Source organism: Xyrauchen texanus, chromosome 23 (assembly GCF_025860055.1).
Source record: "Xyrauchen texanus isolate HMW12.3.18 chromosome 23, RBS_HiC_50CHRs, whole genome shotgun sequence".
Lineage (NCBI taxonomy): Eukaryota > Metazoa > Chordata > Actinopteri > Cypriniformes > Catostomidae > Xyrauchen > Xyrauchen texanus.
In genome coordinates, this window is record NC_068298.1 from 17,552,387 (window position 1) to 17,575,835 (window position 23,449).

The window sequence follows — 23,449 nt, forward strand, 5'->3', positions numbered from 1 at the left end:
TGAAAGAGGCCATCAGAACAAACAGAATCAGCAAAGCAAAAGCAGAGCTCTTTGGCCAGTGTGCCTATTAAACTGCCAGTGCAATGACTATTGTGCTTTGTGCTTTAAGGAATTTAAATTAATATGTAGTATATTAAAACATTATATTATTTTCAATCTATTTAAAATTGTACCAGCATGATAGAGGTTGACCGATGTTGGATTTTGCCAATACCGATAACTAAGGTGTCGGAAGAAAGCCGATAACCGATTAATCAGCGGATAGTTTTAATGTTTATAAATGTTCTTAATGTTTCCTGTAAATTGCTGCCCAAATATAGAGGCTGCAAGAGTTCAAACTGAATTAAACCTAGATGCAGTTTTGTGCAACCAATATCCCAATAATAACCAAAAAAATTATAACCTAAAATAGATATGGTGCATAATAATTTAACATATTAACAAGCCTGAAATACTCTGGAGACACTAATTTTGAAACGTTTCCATAAAGTGAGTGTTTTTTTATTTGCATGCCCTTACTTTAATTTACAACACTTGATCATCTAATCAAAATAAGAAATGGAGGATCAAAATATGGATACATTTTAATGAATAACGTCAATTACGACAGATATTAGTCTATCATGCTGGCAAATGGGACAAAAAGAAAGTAACCATCAATGAGCTATCATTGTTAATTATTGAGGATAAACGATTGATTCATTCACCCCAAATATTAGCACCAATTAATTGGCAAAGATGATAAATCAGTCAACATCTTCTGCAAAAGGTAATTAGAGTTATTAGTTATTATACAGTCAAGTACACAGTGAGCAAATTAAGCACACAGACACGTTTTAAAAGTATATCTTAATACAAACATTTTATTCAGTGCATTTTATGTACACAATAAATAAGAAACAACTTGAAGGTACCAGGCAGAGTGCCAGACAGTTCATACATGTTGTTTTTCAGTTTAATCCTTGTGATTTGGAACACATGATCCAATGAGGAATTTAATACACATAGCCTATATCATGCAGCTCTATTCCTCACCTCCCTGCAGTCTCCCATGCAACAGATATTGTATGTTCACCTAAAATAAGAAAATCCAGAAGTAAACAGAAAAGAGAAGAGCCCCCTGTAGCATATATGAAGTTATGTTACCAGAGGGAAAGTATACATACCGCCGCCCACAAAAAGGGACCTTATTATACACAACCTGATTTGTACATGCCCTGTACAAGAAGATTTTTTTTTTTCACTTTTACAAACAAGACATACCCTAAAGAAATTAAACCAACTGAAATTCCACAGTACATTTTTTTGTTTGCATGTTTATATATAAAATTGTCACCATCATAAGTTACATACACAAAAAAGACTCCCCATGGGAATCCCGCCATGTCTCACAAAATCACAAGTAATGGTGACCAGCATTGACCAAAGGAGAGTAGACACAGACAGGTAAGGCAAAAACACAAGCACACAGATTAAAGGAACTTAGAAAGAGACAACAGGACACAAAAGAGACAAAAGGGGAGACTGAACTGAACAGAACTTTCAAATCACATGTTAAAAAGCGCTCCAGTCAAAGCATTTTCTTAAAAAATGAACCCCCAACCCCTCCCCCTCCCTTTGATGTGCTGGATCTCCCAGACACTATTTTAACCTCAAAATTATTATTATAATTTTTTTTTTTTTTAATTAACACCTATTTGAGGGAAGAACAAGAGGGAGAAAAAGTAAGAAAGGCTTACAGCTAATTCAAACAATTAGCAAGCAAGGCGGAGTCATGACCTCTCAGCTTTGAGAGACTCAACTCTTCTCTTCTCTTCATGTGAACAGAATGCAGGCTTTATATTCCCATGCTAGAGAGTGAACCCTCCGAGCGAGTGCACTAGAATGCAGGAGAGCTAGCTCCTGCCCCACACAGGAGAAGGGGGCTTCTCTATCACTTCACACTCAGGAAGCATAGAGGACAGGGGTGCCTTTTTTCCACCACATCCACCAAAGCAGCTAAACCCTCACTTACTGCCCTGAACGCTTAACAAATGTATTACTTGATCAGAACATATGATGCTAGTAAATGAACCTTGATGAGAAGTGAAGGTAAAGCTAACTTCGTTTTAGTGCCAGTGGCTGAGAGTGAATAAAAATGAATGTCCCATCATATTAAAGGCTACAATTTTTGTGTTTTGTATGCAAATGCAATGATAGTGGTGAAAGAAATGTCTATAAATGAAAATCCAAATGAAAAAGATGAGCTGAATTTGATGAAGGCCAATCAAACGTTTCTCTAGTTTGGAAAATGTAGCTTGGTAATGTGGTGTTTCATGTTGTGTTGTCCTGAACCGCTGAGAAGGGCGAAGTCTGTGTGAAGTCACAAGCATTCAGAGGTTTTGGTGAAGGCGTAAGGTAGCGGGTCGGGCCAGGAGAACCGGGCTACGTAGACTCGTGCTGACTCACAGCTTTGCCTCCATTCAACACAGCTGAGGCACTCCGGCTCTTTGTGGGTGTGCCGCTGCCAGAACGTGAGAACTCAGTCAGGTCATGCAGAGAGGGCTCTCTGTACATGGCCACTAAAGAACAGGAGAATAGAGATATAGATTGAGAGAGAGAGAGAGAGAGAGAGAGAGAGAGAGAGCGTGTGGTTAGTAAGATTCATTTGGATGTAAGAATGCCTCTTATTAGAATCCACTAATTTAGTACAGGTTATTAAAACAAAACTTTGCTACATGAAAATAAAAAAAGTTAATGTAAAACCTGATGATTATGATATAATCATGATCCTGCATGTAAATTTTCACAGAGCATCTTGTGGGTCACAAATGTGGGTTTATGTTTTCTTTTTTAATCGCTAATGTAATTTTGAATGTGACCATGGTTTAAGGATGGTGCACCTGTATGCTGGGTTGGAAATCTCAATGATTAATAGTGTGTTTTCCTTATTACATCACGTGTTGCTCTGAAAGCAAAAAGAAACAAATGAAACACAGAATTTAGGCTATCATCCACGCAGCCTAAGCCAAGCCCAGCCCAGCCCAGCCCAGCCCAGCCCAGCCCAGCCCAGCCCAGCCCAGCCCAGCCCAGCCCAGCCCAGCCCAGCCCAGCCCACATTGACTCGCGCGACAAACCGAAATCGCTGCCAGCTCGTGATGCACAAATGTCTTGCACGTGCTGCACGAATCTGTTGGGTGTAGCCTACTGCAGTCTCGTCACATTTGAACTTTTTGTTTCATCTCCCATCAGCTCATGAAAACACATTGTGTTATCTTGAGCAAGGATTACATCAAGATGTAGACTGGAATTCAGGTACGTAATTTATATAAAAAAATTGCCTAGGTCTCTCGCTTTAGCTGGCATGCCAGTGATTACCCATCTGGGTACCAATGATGGCATGCGTGCCATAGGTTGCCTACCCTGTTCTAATGTGACTGGCATCTCATAAGGAATAAAGTCATACAGGTTTGTAACAACCTGTGGGTGACATGTAAATTATGACAGGATTATCATTTTCGGATAAACTATTCTTCTCAGAAGATTCATCTTATAAAATATTTCATAAAACACTAAGAGCCTTTTTAAAGACAAAATGTCCCATCAAAAATGATCAGCAATGGTGTTTAAGAGGCAACATCTGACATGAGGGGTCTATACCTTTTATAAAACATTGTGTGCGTAATAATGGATAAATGTCAAGGCAAATGCCTTTTGAAATTTTCTAAACAATTATTTAGTCACAAATGTTTATCAAATGTGTTGGCTAAGTTTTAGATGTATTCTGCAATGCTCTGAAGTTGCTAAATGTTAAGGTTGGTCATAATTCTAAAATCCAAGCAAAATCTTTATGCTTTTAGTAGCTCACCTTAAAGAGAGAATGAGCAAAACAACACTGCTAATTCATAAAGCAGATGTGCAAATTGCACATCTACATGGATAAATTGCTGCTACATTGTAGAGAAGAGCAAGCTGTGAAGATAGTGGTTATTGGAGAATGTAGCAAAAACAAAAGGGCTTTAAATCCTAAGAGGTACCTTTAAACTTGTTTGCCTAATTTTTTGGACAGAAACATATGATTTTAGGGAGCTTTTACCTGTGTCTTGCTGTACAACACATTGCTCTACCTTCCTGCTTACCAGAAAGACCTCTGTAATCCATGTCAGGCAAGACTTTAAACATCACTCAAGAAATCCACTAGACAGCAGCCAATGTGCTAAAATTCCACGTGATGTCTGAACGTACCACGGATATGCCATATAAGGAGCATAACAAACTCTTCCTTTAATCTTACACAAAGCTTCTTCTGCATGAAACAGGCAATCGATACAGCACTTAAGTGGAAAGCTCTAAGAATTAATACTTGACTTATTGGCAAGTGCAGAGCTTTGCACTGGAAGGATACAAAAGTCCCAGAGACTGGAGGTTGGTCATTATTAGTGCTCTGTATGGCTTTCTCTGGCCTTGGTCATCTACCAACTTAAATGTTCTGTGCCTAAGTGTGACTGCATCAATACATATGGCAATACGTTTTTTTGCATGTAAATTGCACTTTTAGATTTTTTTTTTAACTAATTACAGTAATTGAAGAGATTATGGAGTGCAGTCCCATTAGAAGATGAACTCTTGTGTTGCCTGATTGTTTGGCAATGATGATATTGCTCCTATAGCTGACTTTCTATGTGTGCACTCTGGGTTGGAACTAGTTTGTGAGCTGGCAGTTGATCCAATGTTCACAGCGAGAAGACAGTTTCTTAATTGGTCCCTGGAAGACTACTGCTTGAGAATCTTTATAAGCTAGCCAGTGACATTACAATTCTTCTCTCTTTCTTCTCCCTCTCTCTCACTCTTCGAACAATGTAATTCTCCTCAGTAGTTCAAACAACATATCTCACACATTTTTTTACTTTTCTACATGCCGTAATAATTTTTCATGTATTTTAACATACAGTTTTAAGGACCTCTGCAAATCAGTATGAAGCATTTCATCTTGAGTATGTTAATGTCTTTGGCTTACACAGCAACAACCCTATTCTTAAACAGTATCTTTGTCTTGTTTTCCAGTCAAAATAATCAGAGCAAAATTGCATGTTTTTTAGTTTTTCAAAAAATTTATTTTTAATATAAGTGTACTTTGTCTTGTTCCACTGGCCTCACTAAATGGCTGTGTGATGGCTACTGCTTTCAGCCTTAGTAAAAATATCTTGACAGTGAATGCAATCTAGACCAAGTAACATCAAACTGTCCCTCAAAGCTAACACATTACTCCTCTCTCTCTATTACATTATCAATGTTTCTCCATTATCCTCTCAACACACTAGAAGCACCTTAAGAGGAAATGCATTTACAATGCTAAAACATTTATCTGAGAACAAAAAGTTGTTAATCTGTTAGACACCCATTTCTAATAATAATCTTAATTCTGTTATTTATTTCGACAAGTAACTTAATTATACCAGATCCTCTATAAGACCTTATTTTTAAAAAAACTTGTTACCATGTTCACTTTAAAATTAGCACATTTTTGACACACACTGATAAGAGTAATATTTATGTAAAATGTGTCTTATTGTTTTAAAATGTATGCCTTCATTCCTTTTCATGTGACATAACAGATCAATCTATAGGGAGTGGTGGTGGCGTAGTGGTCTAAGCACATAACTGGTAATCTGGTATTCAGAAGGACCTGGTTCGAGCCCCACAGCCACCACCATTGTGTCCTTGAGCAAGGCACTTAACTCCAGATTGCTCCTGGGGGATTGTCCCTGTAATAAGTCGCTTTGGATAAAAGTGTCTGCCAAATGCATAAATGTAAATCAATCATCCTATATATTTTTGATAAAGCAGTTATTCCTAATAGGGCATACTTAAAGGGATAGTTCACCCAAAATGAAAATTCTCTTTTCTGCATCCTCATGCCATGCCAGATTTGAGTGACTTTCTCTCTTATGCAGATCACAAACAAATATTTTTTAGACGACTATTTCAGCTCTGAAGGTCCATACAATGCAAGTGAATGGTGATCAGGCCTTTGTAGCTCCAAATATTACATATAGGAAGCATAGAAGTAATCCAAAAAACTCCATATCTTCACAAGCAATATAATAGGTGTGGGTGAGAAACAGATCCAAATTTAAGGCCTTCTATTATGCAAAATCTCCACTTTCACTTTTACACCTAAAAGTCTTGCCTGTTTAGTTAAAATGACTTAAATATTGTTCTTTTTCTCACCCACACCTATTATAGAGGTTCTGGAGATATGGATTTCACCACTGGAGGCGTATGGATTACATTTATGTTTCCTTTATGTGATTTTTGGAGCTACAAAAGGTCTGATCACAATTCACTTACATTGTATGGACCTACAGAGCTGAGATATTTGTCAAAAAATATTTGTGTTCTACTTAAGAAAGAAAGTAATTCACATCTGGGATGGCATGAGGGTGAGTAAACGATGAGATCATTTTCATTTTTGGGTGAACACTTTAAGCAAGTTCCAGGTGTAAAAAAAAAATCAATCATTTTTTAAATTCCTTTAAAAGGAAAGCAAATACGTGTAGATGTTTTCTAAATCTATGTGGATGACACTCATAGCAAAATATGAGTGCATACAAATATGTAAAGACACAGATCAGAGGTATCTGGAGGAAAATGCTGTTCCAAATTGAATGAGACGCATAAATGAGTTTTCACATAGTTTGGACATGGCCACACTATTTTCAGTTTCCTTACACCATTGTTGTCCAAAGTAAGCAGTAACAGAGAACTGCTTTAGCAGTCCTCCAATGACCTTCTCATTACGAATGACGAGTTTCACTTGATATTTCACAGACCCACTAGAAAAGTAAAGCACGGTTTTATAGCAACAAAAGGTTTTTTTTCTACTGAGTTAGGATTTATTCTTAGAACAACTCTTTATCATCTACCCTCTTCCAATATCTCTGCCACACCCTGTCTGCACGAATCCCTCTCTCTCTGTTTGTTGACAGGGAAGTATGCTGCCTGTAGATGAAAGTCATGAACTTTAACAAAGCACTGTTATATTCTACTCCGAGTTGGCTGCCTTGGCCTGGATGGAAGGGTTCCGCTCAGTGTGTTTTCAAAGGCCCAGCAGCCTGCCTTATCATCGCAGAGCCTTCCACCACAGACAATGCTTTAAATGGTGTGGTTGTGCTGTGGACTCAATGTTCCTTGGACTCTACGGCACTATCCACACCTCATCACCTGGGCACAGAGCCTGGGACAGGCGTTTTCCCAGGCACATGGAGAAAACTGTGCATGGCACGAAACAAGTGGAGAGACAGAGCATTTTATTTTCTGTGACAATGGAAGAGCAGATTGTGTGCTCACAGCTCCAAAGTCTATAATCAGATGTGCACCACGGATACTGGTGCACATCTAATGGAGTTTCATTTTGACAATGGAAATGACAAAAGAACAGCAGTACTACAATAATGTTTTTTTCAAGTAGTTTGGAGCTGCATACAGCACCTAATGCCATGGTACTCAAACAATTAGTGAGCCCTATGGTATACACTAGTAAAGATAAACAAGCTTTTTTTGCTTTTATACATTTTATTTGATACAAATAATTTAATAAAAAATTATATATTTTTTTAGAATTTGGCTTTTGCTTTAATGACAACATTCACTTGAGCTAGCAAGGGCTCCAAAAGTACAAAACCTAAAGATCTATGTAATCTCAGTATGATTTGAGAATGTTCCAATAAGCATCTTGTGTGCTTATAAGGAATCAATGAAATCTGACCTTTTGTACAAAGTTAATAAGGTAAATAAAATTGTCAAATTTGCTTACATTTGATTAGTGACCTAGAAATGGTGCAAAATCTTAATACATAATCGTCTTTGTTTAGGTCAAAGTCCTCAAATGTAGCTTATTCAAGGTTTAAACTGGATTTTAAATCCCAGGTTTTCAACGTGGTCTCGGATTTGGTCTCCACTTTACAACAAAGAAAATTGGTATTACCATATGCATGGTTGGGAGTAACGGAAATACCTGTAATGGGATTACTTATCTAAAATACAAAATATTAGTAACTGTATTCCACTACAGTTACAATTTAAATAATTGGTAGATTAAATTAGAATACAGTTACATTCAAAAAGTATTTTGATTACTGAAGAGATTACTTAGTATTTTATTGTCATTTGTTTTATTTCATATTTAGTCCTTTATGATGGAAAAATATATACATATAAATGATGCAATCCAAAGTGCATTTGAACAGCAGTGAAACACTTTCTTATGATGGGTACATTCATACGAGCAGACAAAGAAGTACGTTTGAAGTAAGTTTCGAGCAGAAGAAGAAATAAACCTCGAGTAAATTGTTACTGACCTTGAGTAATCTAAAGGAATATGTTACAAATTACATTTAACAGCATGTATTCTGTCATCTGTAGTGGAATACATTTCAAATGTAACCCTCCCAACCCTGACCATATGATACCAGTTTTTGTCAAAGTCCATTAGATTCAGCTTTGAAAATACTAAAGCTAGCCAATTTGAGTCAAGACAGGTGTAAGGTGGTGACATACCTTTCAATGGCTTGGGAAGGAAGTGTGCGGCTGGCTTATTCTTCTTCACATGGTTGCCCTTCATGATCTCTCCTTCCTTGTTTAGGCCCAGGTACCAGCCCCTGCCCGACTGCTGCTGTCTATAGATCATGGAGGAGTATGTCACGTAGTAATTCTCAAACACTGATTCCTTAAACTTGCACTCTGGTGTGAAGTGTTCCTGTAGAACAAGAGAGTGAAGAGATGACAGATGAGCCTTGATTGGCATCATACTAAAAGTATTTTATTTTGCACAGCAGACAGTAACAGCACTTGTGTAAATTGTGTAAAGAAGCACAAGTACATTTCTGATACACAATTAAACGTGTACTGTACAGACATACACAAGGGCCAAAAATACACTATGTGGCCTATATGTATGTGGACACTATATGTGCTTGATGCACTTTTAATTTAAAAACCATAGGCATCAATTCCCCCTTTGCTGCAGTAAGTGCTTCCACTCTTCTAGAAAGGCTTTCCACTATACTGTATTTAGTAACATGGCTGCAGGGATTTGCTCCCATTCAGACACAAGAGCAAGTGAGGTCAGGCACTGATGTTGGGTGATGGGGCTTCGCTCACAGTTGGCATTTCAAATCATTGCAAAGATGTTCAAATGGAGTCTGATATGGAAGAACTTGACTTGCCTGCCCAAAGCCCAGACTTGAACCCCAGTGAACACCTTTGGGATGTAATGGAAATCAGAATTTAAGCCTATCCATTGCCTAACATTAGCACCTGACCTTCCTGATGCTCTTGTGACTGAATAGGAGAACAATTCTGCTGCCATGTTATAAAAAGTAAAGTGGAAAGCCTACCCAAAATAGATGAAGCTGTTATCACAGCAAAAAAAAATTCCCATGCTGGTCTAAGCTGGTTAATGCTAGTTAGGTGCATAGCCATGCTATTCACCATCTAAACCCACCTGGTTGACCCAGCTTGGTTGACCATCATGGTCTTTCAGGTGAAGCTGGTTTAGCTAATTAAAAAGCCTGGTAGTGTCACCAGTATACCAACAAGCCATGCTGGGGGACCAGCATACAAAACACAACTTAAGATGGTGACCAGCAATGCTGGATTATTTTGGCAGGGATATCAGCTAAAGAAGATCCAACACACTATTAATGCCCATGACTTTGAAAGTTAATATTTAACAAGCACTTATATGTGTGGTGCTCAGGTGAGCACATACTTTTGGCTAAGTAGTGTATATCGACAGATCTTGCCCACAAAGTTGTAATTAAACAATCTTTGGTCACAGTGTAAAAAATTGCACTTTTTCTTTGCCACCCCTTTAAAATCAATACTTCCCCTTTTATTTTCTTATAATCCTTAATCCTCTGCTTGCTCTGCCGCACACTCTCTATCATTAGCACTTCCAAAACCAATCTATGTCCTGGCGTTGCATAAACATGCTAATGGAGTTTGGGGATGGATCTTTCTGCGGCTCAGTCTATGGATCCAGTGGTATTGAATGTGTGTGTGAGCACCGTGAGCACTTCATTGAGTCATTATAAAAGCTTGCCTCCCACTAGGCCTGATCTATTATTGACTACGTGCTTCGTTAGGATATTGCAAACCGTGGAAGAGGGTAAAAAGATGAGAGCCAGTGCATGGAGAAACAGCAAATTGCATAATTTTGCATGTTATCTGGCTAACTAATTGCTTTTCAAGGGGTGTCTAACTCATTCACCTGCCCAATAAAGCATCCAGTATAGATCAATGCCTTTGCAAAGCTACATAACACACCTACTAAAGATGGATCAGAATTGTTTTCCAAAGAACTGAGGGGTTTTGACAATTTCATATCACTATGATTATAGAATTATTAAATGGATATCGAATTCATTATTCTTGGTTTTTCAAATCCAAATAATCATGCCATATTCATTTTCTTAAATTTAGGAGCCAAGTAAATCTGAACAGAAAGTCATTAGAAGAGGTTAGATTACTATCCTCACTGAGCCTTTGGGCTGCTGCTGCAGTAACTGAATGGCTGAGTTAAACTGGATTACAGCACTTTAAGGTCTTGTGGCTGTAATCTTTACTGTTTGAGTGTGGCAAATGATGTGGAAATATTACAGAGAGAGAGAGAGAGTGGTAAATCAAACTATGTTTTTCATCAGAGCCAAGGGAAGAAAGAAAGAGTGTCACTCTGAAAAGATAACTAGGGTTACTTCAACTTGGAGAGCTTGATGCACTCGAAAGGAAAATCTACAGCAGTCACACGATTTATAAGGGAAGAGAGCGAATGAAGTAACAGCAAATCGTGTTTTTTTTCTTAAGCTCACTGCAAGAGTTACATAAGTATGTCTGCACATGCATATCATGCCAAGAATTTCGCCCAAAAAAAGGCCATAACCATATCTTGAACATTGGGGGGAACAAACTATTTTGGGGGTCGGGTCACGGGTGTAATGGGCCTCTTAATTTCTTTAAAATAAGGCACTTAATGCAATCATTTTCTGAATAAAGGCTTTAAAGTGGTCATGGCATGAGGAATACAATTTTCATTGATCTTTTGACAAATAAGAGGTCATTGTACTATAAAAACATTCTGCAAGTTTCAGAAATGAAAACTTCCTTAAAAGAAAAAGAGCATTTATATAAACCATGCTCTAGAAATGGCCTGTTTGGAATTTGTGACATCACAAAGACTTAAAAAATACATCTGCATAGGACTGCCTCTTCAGCATGACATCAACACCAATTTTTCATCATTGCACTCTTGGCCCCGCCCACTGGTGCTCACAGTCAGTCACAGGAGAAGAAGAGAGAGGACCTGTCATGGGAGATTCATCCAAAGGAGATTTACATCTGGATTTTAAATGTTTCGACATGAACCTGCACAATTTTAGCGTGGATTTCTTGTGAACCAGTCACAATGTGATTCAAGCTTTGCAAAGGAACTGTTGTTGAAAGATGGGGAGTTAAAACACTATTGGACAGCAAAACCATATGTAAACAATTTCATTCATGAATATTTCATGTCATGACTTTTTGATGGTGCTGCTTGAGTAAACATTTGAATATATTCAGGGTGTACATTACAGTATGTGTTAACCCTGAAATGTAGTTTTATAATGTTGTGTGGAGATTGTTAATTTTCTTTGGATTACATTTTTAAATATGTCTTTATTGAAAGGCCTGCACAATATTAGCTAATCACAATAGTGAGTGTTTACATTGGCTTTCTGTCTGAAAGCTCTTTGGCCCTTTAAGACTTCAGAGACAATGTTGAAAACATTATATATGACAAAAGAAAATTAATATTATAATTATAATTTGACTGTTTTGGTGCAAAAAACTATACTAACTTTATAAGTGGACCTCAGGGAAGATAATACAATTATTAAAAAAAAGAGCATGTCATGACGACTTTAAATACAATAAAGGTAAAAGGTAAAATTTTTTATAGTTTTTGGTTTTAAAAGATTCACGATTTTACAAGTTCACACAGTACAAGACAAACATTCTCTGCACTGCAAGCAATTTGCCTGATCTAACTGAAAAGACTAATATAATTTGAATTTCTTTTCGTCACTGATGTATCTGTAAAATGACATGACTGTGTCAGCTGACTAGCAAAAATAAAATGCACAAAATTATTTAATGTGCTCAAGTTGACCCTCATTGTGTTTTATTTCCCCGATAGAATCTTAACAAACTTTTCGGAGTATCCTAATGCTGCTCTTTTCCATACAAAAACAGTTCACATTGAACACTCCTGTCAAGATCAAAGAGAAAAAAAAAAATTATGAAATACCATAAAAGTAGTCCATACAAAACAATGCTATTGTATGGCCCCAGAGAGCATGGAATATAATGCACAATTCATATGAACTTTAAGCTGTCTTTATACTGAATCTTTAATAGTGCTTTATAGTATTTGTCCTTTTTGAAGCTTGACAGCTGCAAATTACTATAAACTGTTATTCTATGGAATAGAGCTGCTTAAAATTAGTAGGCCAGTCTGGATGGCGCCCGGCCTGAATCGGGCAGGGGAGGAGTGTGATGAAGAGGAGGGTGTGGCCAGGCTGTGAGGGTGCATAGTCAGTTGAGTCAATTAATCAGCAGGAGAGAGATATAAATGGGAGCCGGAACACCAGTTCAGGAGAGAGACACATGGTCACGCTGTTTATGTTTGTTTAAGTTCATTGTTTAAGTTAATTTGTGCATTCAAATTTTATGTTGATTGTTCAGCCAGTTCCCGCCTCCTCCTTGCCTATCCTTTACCTGTTACAAGATCATTTTCTTAGACAATGTCAAGTTAATTGTCTAAAGCCTGCCAGACAAGCAAATTCATTAAATTCCTTTACAATATACACACATTCGTTCTTTGTCTTAAGCCTGCTATGCTGAAAACTGCTTCATTAATGTATTCATATTCACAATTATGAATGGCATATGAATTAAGCACATACATTTTTTCACCTAAACAATATTTTACTAAGCAAATTCAATAAGTGCCGTTCTTCCACTAGAAGATCAATACTGAATTCAAGTCATGTCAGAATTACTGTACGAGATGTCAACTCAGAAATTCTACTCAGAACTGTTCACGTCGATGGACCTCGATAATTATCCATTTCTATGGCAACACTCACAACGGTTTTGTTGTTGATAACAGCAAAATATTTATCACTACATTAATCACCTCTATACTGTATGTTCGTGCAAAATGTTTAAGAACAAATAAAGTATTCTAGGCAACAATGGCATCATAAAATGGCATTATAAATGTCATGTTTTCACTACATTTATAGGTGCTGTAAGTGGTATTATTCGTTGTAGAAACTTTCATGAGGCTTAGACTTCGACACGCCCCTCTCTTTCCAAAGACAAGCACACACAGGGACTTTCATACGGGACTCGAACCTAGGTCTCCGGCGTGGGAGGCGGGTGCTCTAACAAGGAGGCTAAAGGCTACAGCCTTAAGCGTCAGTCGCTAGTGCACCTCTTGATGTCAGAAAAGTGAGGTTTACACACTGCACAGCTATCTACCAGCTGGCTCCTGTTACACTTGGATATTCTATATAAAGCTATTTCAGTAGTAAAGGTTCCTCCACTCTCACTTACATCACAGGACGATCTGTTTCCCAGTCAGCCTTGAGCCAACAGGAGTACTCGAATGCTCAACATACAAACTTAATTCATCCCTTCTGCTCCGAGTGACTCAAATGGACACCGAGAACCCACACACACTGACAGGAACATTCCTGATGTCACATAGCAGCTGTGACATCGCACCTCCTATGGGACAGGCTGTTGGGTTGGTGCTAAGCTATATTTCGTTAACACAGGAAAAATAAAGTGGTAGAGAAGTAAGGACGTTGTAAGGACTACCAATCTGAGGGCCAGTGCTCTGATCTGTTATTACATGCCAGATACTGGGATGCTGGGACAGATCTGAGATCGATACTTCGCTTAAGATAAACATCAGCAAAATCGATTCACACAAGATGGTTTGATGCATCTCCAGTCAGCTATGAGTATTGTGGCAGAGACACCCAGCATGTCTCAGCATGAATACGAAGACAGTTAACTCAGAATGAGGACTGAAAGAAAACAACTCTCCCTCCCTTCAGTTTAAATAGACAAGGCCTACCACAACATTTCTATATCACTTATATAGCTATTCTGTTTCACAGACCAAGGTTATTATTGTAAACTAAAACTAAATGCAAAAAAAAAAAAAAAAAAAAAAAACATAATTGGAATATTTAAAACTAAACTAAAATAAAAATTAATGGCTCTGAAACTAACTGAAAAAAAAAAAAAGTTTTTGTTGCGGTATGTTTTTAAAGGCCATTACCGTAACATGAAGATGCCACTTGATGCCGATAATAGATGGCATAGAAACTTCATTACATCAGCAACAGAGCGGGAATCACTACCCCTCTATCACCCCAGAAACTATGTCCCTGAATGTAACCTAATAGTCCTGCTGCTCTCTGTGTGTTGTTAATTCCAAACAACCATAACAAGACAACCATTCACTATTCTTGGTGGATACATTTATAAGCTTTAAAAAAGTATTCATGTATTATACAGTGAAGACCAGAAGTAGTTTTTGTTGGATTATACATGCAGAACAATTGAAAATACATGATTTGAATCTAGGAAAAACACAACCTTTTTAATCCTGGAATTCCTCAGCATCATAAAATAACTAACCAAGCATCAACTTCCTACTGAAGGCCTGTCTTTGGACAATAAAATGGTCAAGACACTCTAAACAACCTAATTTAAAGCAAAAAGGGTCATTGGTCAGAAAGGCCCCTCACCACCACCTTCTGAAATTCCACACAGCATTAAAGCAGACTTCTCTTTGAAAGATTTCCAAAAGAACATCAGATTTGCACGACTTGAATACTAACACATTTCATCTTAATCCAGGAACATTCTACACAAAGTCAAAGTACTGATTTACTGATTTAACCTTCTAAGATGTACAGAATGCATTTAAATCCATGATTTACCGCTTTATAATGTGTAATGTTTTATCAATGTTGTATAATCAAGGAATTAACAGTATGATTTGTAACCAGAGATTTTCATGTTTTGTTACCTACAAGTATAATATCCATGAAAGAATGTCATGTTTAGTATGTAAAGGTTTGCTTGGTTACAAAGAGAAAGCTGATGACAACAAATGTCATGCCTCTTGTACCATTTGCAAGATATAAAAGTTAATGATTAAAACATGCACTATTTCTAAATGGGAGATTTAAAAGAATCTGAAACAAAGGACCATAAAATCAACTGTCAGACAAGACAGCTCTGTTGACCACATGACTCTGAAAAGTCACTTCTGATTGGTGCAGGACACCTTTGGGGATGCGGCCAATTTCAGTTCAAATTGTTTCCAAACAGGAAGAACACGTCCCATTTCTCGTTGTCTCTTGTCTCCCATGCTCTTCTAACTGCTCAGACTTAGTAATCATAATTTACTTATTAAAGCTAATTCCTTACAGTAGAAATTGTGAGTGGATACAACGAGACGTTGTATTATGATTTTAATGGTGGAGAATTTATTCAGGCAAATAATCTAGTTATTTGTCATTTATCTAATTTATAATGGTTGTCGAACACAACTAATTCCATTATACATTTCATTACCTAATAATGCACAATAATAATACCAAATACCCTTACATGTAATGGCAATGGTTCCCATCTAAATTCATCAGTACCAAATATCCTACATTTTATTTAGCATTTCATTCTGAATATTTACAGGAATACTTGATACTACAGTTAAAAACATTTAAAGCTGTTAACAAAAGCACTGTACCAAATAGTTAGAGTTATTATTTGTAGTGATAAGCTGGTATCAAGAATTTAAATTTCACTAACAACTACAGAAATGTTGGTATTGTGACAATATATATATATATATATATATCAAGTGTGCCGCACAAGCCCTCAAAAGTGAAGCCAAAACGTCTCGATCGCCCCCCGGTGACTGATCCTAGTATAGGTCATAAACCCCGCCTCCCCATGTTATTCAACAGGACGTGAGACCAACTAAACAATTAAATTACACTTCACATATCTTTTTTCCAAAGATAGTTTCTGTCATTTACTGTAGTTTCTATCACGTTGATGTAATTTCAAGTGTTTGTTTTCAAAATAAGTTTGTTTTTAGTTAGTTATTTGATGCTATAAAAACGGTGCTGTGACATCATGATTGACAGCTGTGATTGACAGGTTCTCTGAGCGGAAGTAGTCACTGAAGCACCAACTGACTTTTTTTCGGGATCTTCGGAGGACTGAGGAGATTGGAGCTTTAAATGTAATATCTACATTTCTATAATTAATTATTTCACACCGTCATAAGTCAAAAGTGCAGGGGCGTGTGCTTGCGATTGATTCAGCGAGAGTGAGGGCGGGGCCTTGATTTTGTGGCTTTACTTCCTGCTCACTACTGTGCAGGTCTGGTCCCGAATTCGCAGACTCAAGTCCCAAGATGTCAGCACCATATCGGGACAATGGCGGCTTCAATTCTCACCAATGGAAAAGAGCGAAGGGGTGTCGTCCATCTTTTTTTACAGTCTATGATATATATATATATATATATTATTATGCATGGTAGATCTTGCAGCAATAACATGATAAATTAGATCTCATTCCATAAACGTTTGAGAAACCTTGCTTTAGATAATGGGATGAACTACATGGAGATGGAGACTTTTCTTTCTTTGACTACCATATGTGGCATAATATAACTACCATATGACAATAGCCTCCTCTCCTACCCAGCGCAGTTTACATTTCTGTCACAGAGAATTGAGTTGATTGCATAACTGTACTTTTAACAGGGCCATTTCTTAGCATTTTGGTCTTATGCAAAAATCCTACTTGGATGCCAGCCGCAATAATATTATTTACAAATTGGACATTGGGGAGTCCAGCAATACAACCTGCATTACACAAATGCCTGTTTTCCCCATTCTCCAATTTCCCTTAATATAAATACTAAAACTAAAAGAAAAACTAAATGTATTGAAAAACTAAACTAAAACTAACAAAGAACTAACAAACAAAATGAAAACTAAACTAAATTGGAGTGAAAATTGAAAATGAAATAAAACGAAATAAAACAAATATAAACTATTATAGCCTAATGTTTTAGCTGAAGGTCATAATACTTATCAAAGATTAGAGCACAATGCATTCTGCAGAGCTGCTCTCAATAATGACTGGATTATTATCGGGAAAAATGTATCATAATTGTTATATTCACATAAACAAAAACGATTGGAGTGCTGACAGGTGGGTGGGGGCAGGAAACTTATTTCCAAAAAGTTGAATCAAGTTAATACTAGTTCTCCAACAGAGTGTGCAGGCTTCCTGCAAACTGTATCTGTCAATATTAAAATTCTACATTACTCTCCACTCCTTTTCTTTAAAATCAGCTTTAAGCTAAATTCTTCTCTGAATTTTGTTAGCAGCTTGGAATGATGGAAATTCTACATCGATACAGAAGTGCTTATCAGTACATTATAATGAGCAAGGTGTAGTTTGATTTCACAAACAAAGCCTCTATTGCATGTAACTGTACTGTCCTGTTATACTAGATCATAATGTTTGAGACTGTAGGGTGTATCTGCTACAGTACCCTAAATCTAAAAACAAATAAAAACAAAAACTGTTATCACAGACAAGAAGCACCATAAAATCATACTCAAAACAAATTTTGAACAATATCAAACCTTTGTCTAAACTAAGCTATCGTAGAATGTCATAGACTAAGACTAAATGTCTGCTCCATCACTATAAACAGCAATAATGCTTCCAGATGGAGAGAAATGCACAGGGCAGAAATGGCACTTTCCTAATTGTCCATTCCATTTCATGTCTAACACTGATGCAAATTGCAGCAAGTAGTGGCATCATTTAAAAGCGATGGAGAAAAGCTATCTACATGGAAATACAGCAGTTTTTTTTAGCATCTGCTAATGTCTTGTGGAGAATAGAGGCAGGAGGCAGTTTTATTATATTACCACACATAGCCTATACTTGCATCTGTGATGAGAATAAGGAGTGAAAAGCTTGATGATGTGCATATTACTGGATTGTGCCAGAGATCAGCCTGCCAGCTGACGAGCTCTCACACAGTGATGGGAGGAGAAACAATCTCTCATCTACACGACAGTCTATAATAATAATTATAATAATAATAATAAAACTACTGTTCAGGTGTAGTAAAATGGATGCAGAGCAAGAAAAATTAATGAATAGCTAAAGGCTGTGTAAAGCAACCCCTGAAAAGAGAGCAGATCTTGAGGTGCTGTATAGCTTTGTGTTTGAGCTGATTCTATCTCCACATTTAATTATATCAGGAGCTGCAGTCACGCTGTTGCCAACTCACTGATTTGTATCTAATATCTTTTCCTCTAATGGGGAAGTCCCACATTGCCTCTACCTCTCCTCTCCCAGAGGGCTTCCCCTCCCTGGCGGAGAAGCATGAGGAGAGGTTTGTGTTTTTATGCTTGTGTGTGCGCTCGCAATATACAGAGTAGTATTAGCCTTAGATGGCATGGCCACAGTCCATTCAACTGACTGTCCGATGCATATTGCACACATGCATGAAGCAGGCCACACAGTTTTATTTATTTTTTATTTCAGTCCACCAGGAACTTTTTTTGCAATGTGGACCAGACTTAACTTCGGTTGGTTTTCATATGTGTACAGGTAACAGGATAAAAAAGAATAGTTTCCACTTTCACCTGTCACTTCTCTCCAATTGGCTCAGCCCTCCCCCTCCAATCAAGCCAATATTACCTCTACCCTCCTTATTCTACTTTTTCCCTTATTGCTTTTCTCTCTTTATCCCTCCTCAAATAGATCTTCCCACCTGTCTTTCAGTGTCTTTTTCAATAGCTAACCTTGTTTATTTTCTCCTCTTCCTCTAAGTTTCCTCATGGCCTCTATCTATCTTCCCTCCATTCCCTCATCATCCCTCACTCGAGCTATCTCATTACCTTACCCACTCTTCCTCTCACGCGCTTCCAAATCCTATTCCATTTAAGAAAAAGGGTAAATGGGAGAGCTGACAGAACATATTCCAGTCAGGGGCTGTTCCTGCAGTGCAAATGCATGAGACCTCTCTAAGCCAGGTCACTTTACCTGTACCTCATCTTCTCCTTGGCTCAACCACCCACCCTCATAATTTAATTATCACTCAGGCTCAATAAGTCTGAAATATCAACTAAAAGCAAACTAACATTACTTAGTCTACTGGAGGACTATTATTTTTTAGTTTTCTTTTTCAGTTCCTTAAAGGAATGTTCCAGGTTCAATACAAGTTAAGGTCTATTGACATCATCTGTGACATGCTGCTGATTATGAAAGTTAATAATTTCGACTCAGTTTGTGAAAACAAACAAAAATCATGTGTACAGTAATGTACTGTACTCGGAATGTACAACTAAATCAGGGCAAGGCATTCTGGAAGATTTATAATGTGCAGCACTTATTTATTGTTTTCTGTACTAAAATGTGTATTATATGAGCAGTACAGTTTTTAAATGTTTTATTTTAACAGTGCATTACAGTGAGTTACATTATGCAATTTTCTGGTATCTATGATTATTGCTTGATCATGAAAGGTTGGATTTATCTAAAAAAGACATGGTTAGTAAGCAATTCAATCAAAATAGTATCATTTTAACACGTATAATGTAAAGGTCTTTTCACTTTACTGTCAAGGATGTACATGATTGATATAATAGATTTTTATGTGGTTCAAATGAATGCATTAAAACTGAATTCACAACATTTTAAAAAGGAATATATATATATATATCCAAAGTCCAATTTCAGCTAACATAAAATTAATTGAATTGAGAATTCAAATATAAAATGAGATTAATTATTTTGACTTAAATATTATATGAAATTAAAAAGAAATGTTTAACTGATCATATAAAAATGAACTGGTAGATAAATAAAACAATATATTCAATTAATTTTATTCAATTAATTTAATCTGAAAACCATATAAATACACATGCACAGGTATTGAAATGGACTTATATATTTCAAGACTGATGGTTAACAAAATTATCTTTAACCAGTTATGCTGCTCTACAGCCAACTTATTCCTGAATATTAAACCTGTCCTAAGGTTAAAATAAAAAAAATGAAATTATTTTATTTACTTATTGTGGGGTTGGCAATTATTCTTCATAGGTGAACAAAAATGTTGTCAGAATTGTATGATATCACATATCTGGAAAGCACAATGACAGTGACAACCATTTCATCAGTAAAATAAAGGTCAAATTGTTTAAATCAGTACATTAAAATTTTTATTTATTGAGGGGTTGTAATTGGGAGTTATATTTGACTTCCAATTGAAATGTTGGAGGTAGGGGAACTGCAAGGGTTTGTGATCCTGGTGCCCTGGTGACAAACTGTAAATGTGAGCACAGGTTTGAGGATTTATGCATGAAATAACCACAATGTGCTCACAAAACAAGCATGATACCATAACAATCGAGCCAATTTGCCAGATTCTGTTGTTTCCCCCATTTATAAACAACACAAATCTCTAAAATGAGAATGTATGTAATAAAGATAATTTTAGATTAATACTCCCTCTCCAAAGTCCTGGTTATGGCCACTATACATGAAAGAGGGAGCATCTGTGCTACTCTCTGTAGTCTGTGGGAGTGTAATATTGATGTGCCTGTCCCTGCCTGCTCTTAATGACCCAACACTAAACTGATTTCCAACTTCAAATGCACCCACAAAACTGCACACTGGACAGCCTGCACGTCATCTTCGTTCTGCACACACACCAATGCAAGCTGACTGTTATCTTATCAACTGTTTATTTGTAATATTCTGTGCTTAAATTATTTATTTCCCCATGATTGTTTTAACATTTGATTTGTTCAACAATCAGAGCAGCAGGTATTATTATTGATACATGATGCTATATATTTGCCAGACTTGGAAACATAAAGAGAGCGCATATAGAGAAAAGAATATAAAATATATTTCATTTATTGCCTCTCCCCACTCATTGTCACACTTATGGATACATTTGCACTAATATGGACTCATTCATGCATGCATTCCCTCTCCCTTATTTTCTGTCTCTTCTCCTCACAAACACAGATGCACAGATTGCGATTGAACACACGAACCACAGATGTGACAAGTGTAGTTGACATGTATGTTTAATTTAAATTAAAAATAACTCGATTTTTACATTTTCAGAAGAAAATGTGAGTGGTGCTAGCCCCTTGGAATAGTTGGTGCAATGTTTCTAGGGGTGTTATATGGGTGGTTGTTAGTGAGTTTCTATACAGTTGCTTATAGAAATGGGACAATATATTGAATTTCAATATAATATGAACCAAAAAAATTATGAACCATATCAAGGGAAAACTCTATATTTTGAAACATTGTTTGCTGTCCATGTGATCATAAATTAAATAAACCGCCAAACATGGTAATCTATCTATTGCTTGATAGACACCCCAACCTGTTTCCCCCCATATTATTTATTAGGTTTGCACAAGGTCCTTGAAGTGCTTAAAGTGCTTGAATTGAGCTATACGAAATTTAAGTAGTGGAATACCTGGAAAATCGCCTTATTATTTAGGAAAGTGCTTGAAATTAAAATGGAACTTTTCTTCCGTGTAATGTGTGTCCATCAAAGATGAGATCATGCACATCACTTTCACTGAATAATGTGTCTTTTAATATCCTTTCTGTTTTTTACAGTCACATAAACAAGTACAAAAAAATATAAATTTTAATCACACAAACTGTAGCATGGATGCAATAAAAAAGAGAGAGACTTTTCTCTCGTTAATGAACCAGAACACTGCATTAGTCTGTGAATCTTAAAGAGATTTTTAGTGCTTGTCATAAAAATGAATGTACACTGAATGTTATTACTTGTTAATTGTACACTTTTTACTTCAAACACAGACAGCTCAAATCATTATTATATATACAATTTTATGATATAATATTAATTGACAATTGACTGATTACATTTTTAAAGAGCAAAATGTGATTAAAATAATGATTAAAAACAAAATATAAAAAATATATATACACTTCCACATATTTTTCAGGACAGGTTCGGTTCAGTTCTATTGCTTGTTCTGCACCTGATCAGCCTGAATATAGCCCACTATTTTTGAAGACTTATTTGTTTGTGATATTTTCTTATAGCGAAAGGTATATGTTAAACTTTGAGCATTTATATAGTGTTTTAGTATAAATTGATGAGAAATTATAATGTGCAGTTTGATCAAACATAAAACACCCCAAAATTTTCTGTCATCCTTTTCTCATTTAGGTGTTATTATATCGAATTGAGATGATATAAAATCGTAGTTGCACTTTATTTTACAGTATGTGTACTTTCTGTATACTTACAGTGGACTTACCCAAGAACATACTGAGTAATATTGGGTAACAACATGTACTTACTATGGGTTAAGGTTAGGTTTGGGGTTAGTACCTAGTAATTACTATAGTTTTTGTAATTATATAGTATGTAAATGTAGAACAATACTGTAAAATAAAGTGCTACCCGAATCGTGAACCTCAAAACGTATATCGAACTAAATCGTGAGATACCCATTTCGTACCACCTTATTTACTAAGGTGTTCTGACTGTTTTTAGCATGTTGCAATGCAGTTACTATGGGGTTTTGGATGGCTGGTTTCTGATTGAATTCAAAAGAGCCCACCCTCCAGTCTCTGTGATATTTTGGTCCCTTAATATGGCTCAGGTCCCTCCTTGAGGTCCCTCCTTAAAGTTTTTTTACACTTTGTTTTGCAGTTTAACAATTTCACCTCTTACAGAGGACAGGTTAAGTTACATGTACTTATAGAGATTGCATAAAAAAATGTTTTTTATTCAATTATTTACAAAGTAATACATGCACATTTTCTTTAGATTTAACTTTTCCAGAATTTTTTATTTGAATAAATTTCTTGATTTTTAGAGAGGACTTTTGTATGTAGGACATGTTTTTCCCTTATCTCAAGAATCAGCGAAGTACGTTCATCCAGATTGTTTGTTGGAGTGGGCCAACATGTACTTGCATTAAGTATGTTTCTGGCCTTAAGTATTCAATAGTACACCTTGTCTCAAAAAGATTTGAGGTATAATTCTTTCGTAGCAACAATTATGCAGGTTTGTTTAAATCCCTTTAAAAAAATACTCAAATACAATACAAAAAGTGAAAATACTCAAAAGAGAACAATAAAAAAAACTATGAAATCTAAAGCAAACTACACAAAGGGGAAAAAACCCCACAGGGTTTACACACCAGCACAGGAAAATAGGTCACTCACTGGCTACTCTTCATTAATTGGGGATTTCCCAACATTACTTAAGTCTGATTGG

The 23,449-nt window shown here is 36.4% G+C and overlaps 1 protein-coding gene across 6 annotated transcripts in view; it reads right to left on the reverse strand.

The window, feature by feature from the left end:
* Window positions 1-876: 876 nt before the first annotated feature.
* Window positions 877-23,449, reverse strand: part of LOC127663120 (fibroblast growth factor 13-like) — a 136,077-nt gene continuing 113,504 nt past the window's right edge. For all 6 annotated transcript variants that reach the window (XM_052154579.1, XM_052154582.1, XM_052154577.1 and 3 more), the window contains 2 exons: window positions 8,539-8,737; window positions 877-2,561 (listed from right to left, as the gene is read on the reverse strand). In XM_052154579.1, coding sequence (XP_052010539.1) covers window positions 2,425-2,561; window positions 8,539-8,737 — 336 coding nt within the window. In that variant the 3' untranslated portion in view covers window positions 877-2,424. The remainder of the gene's footprint in view (window positions 2,562-8,538; window positions 8,738-23,449) is intronic.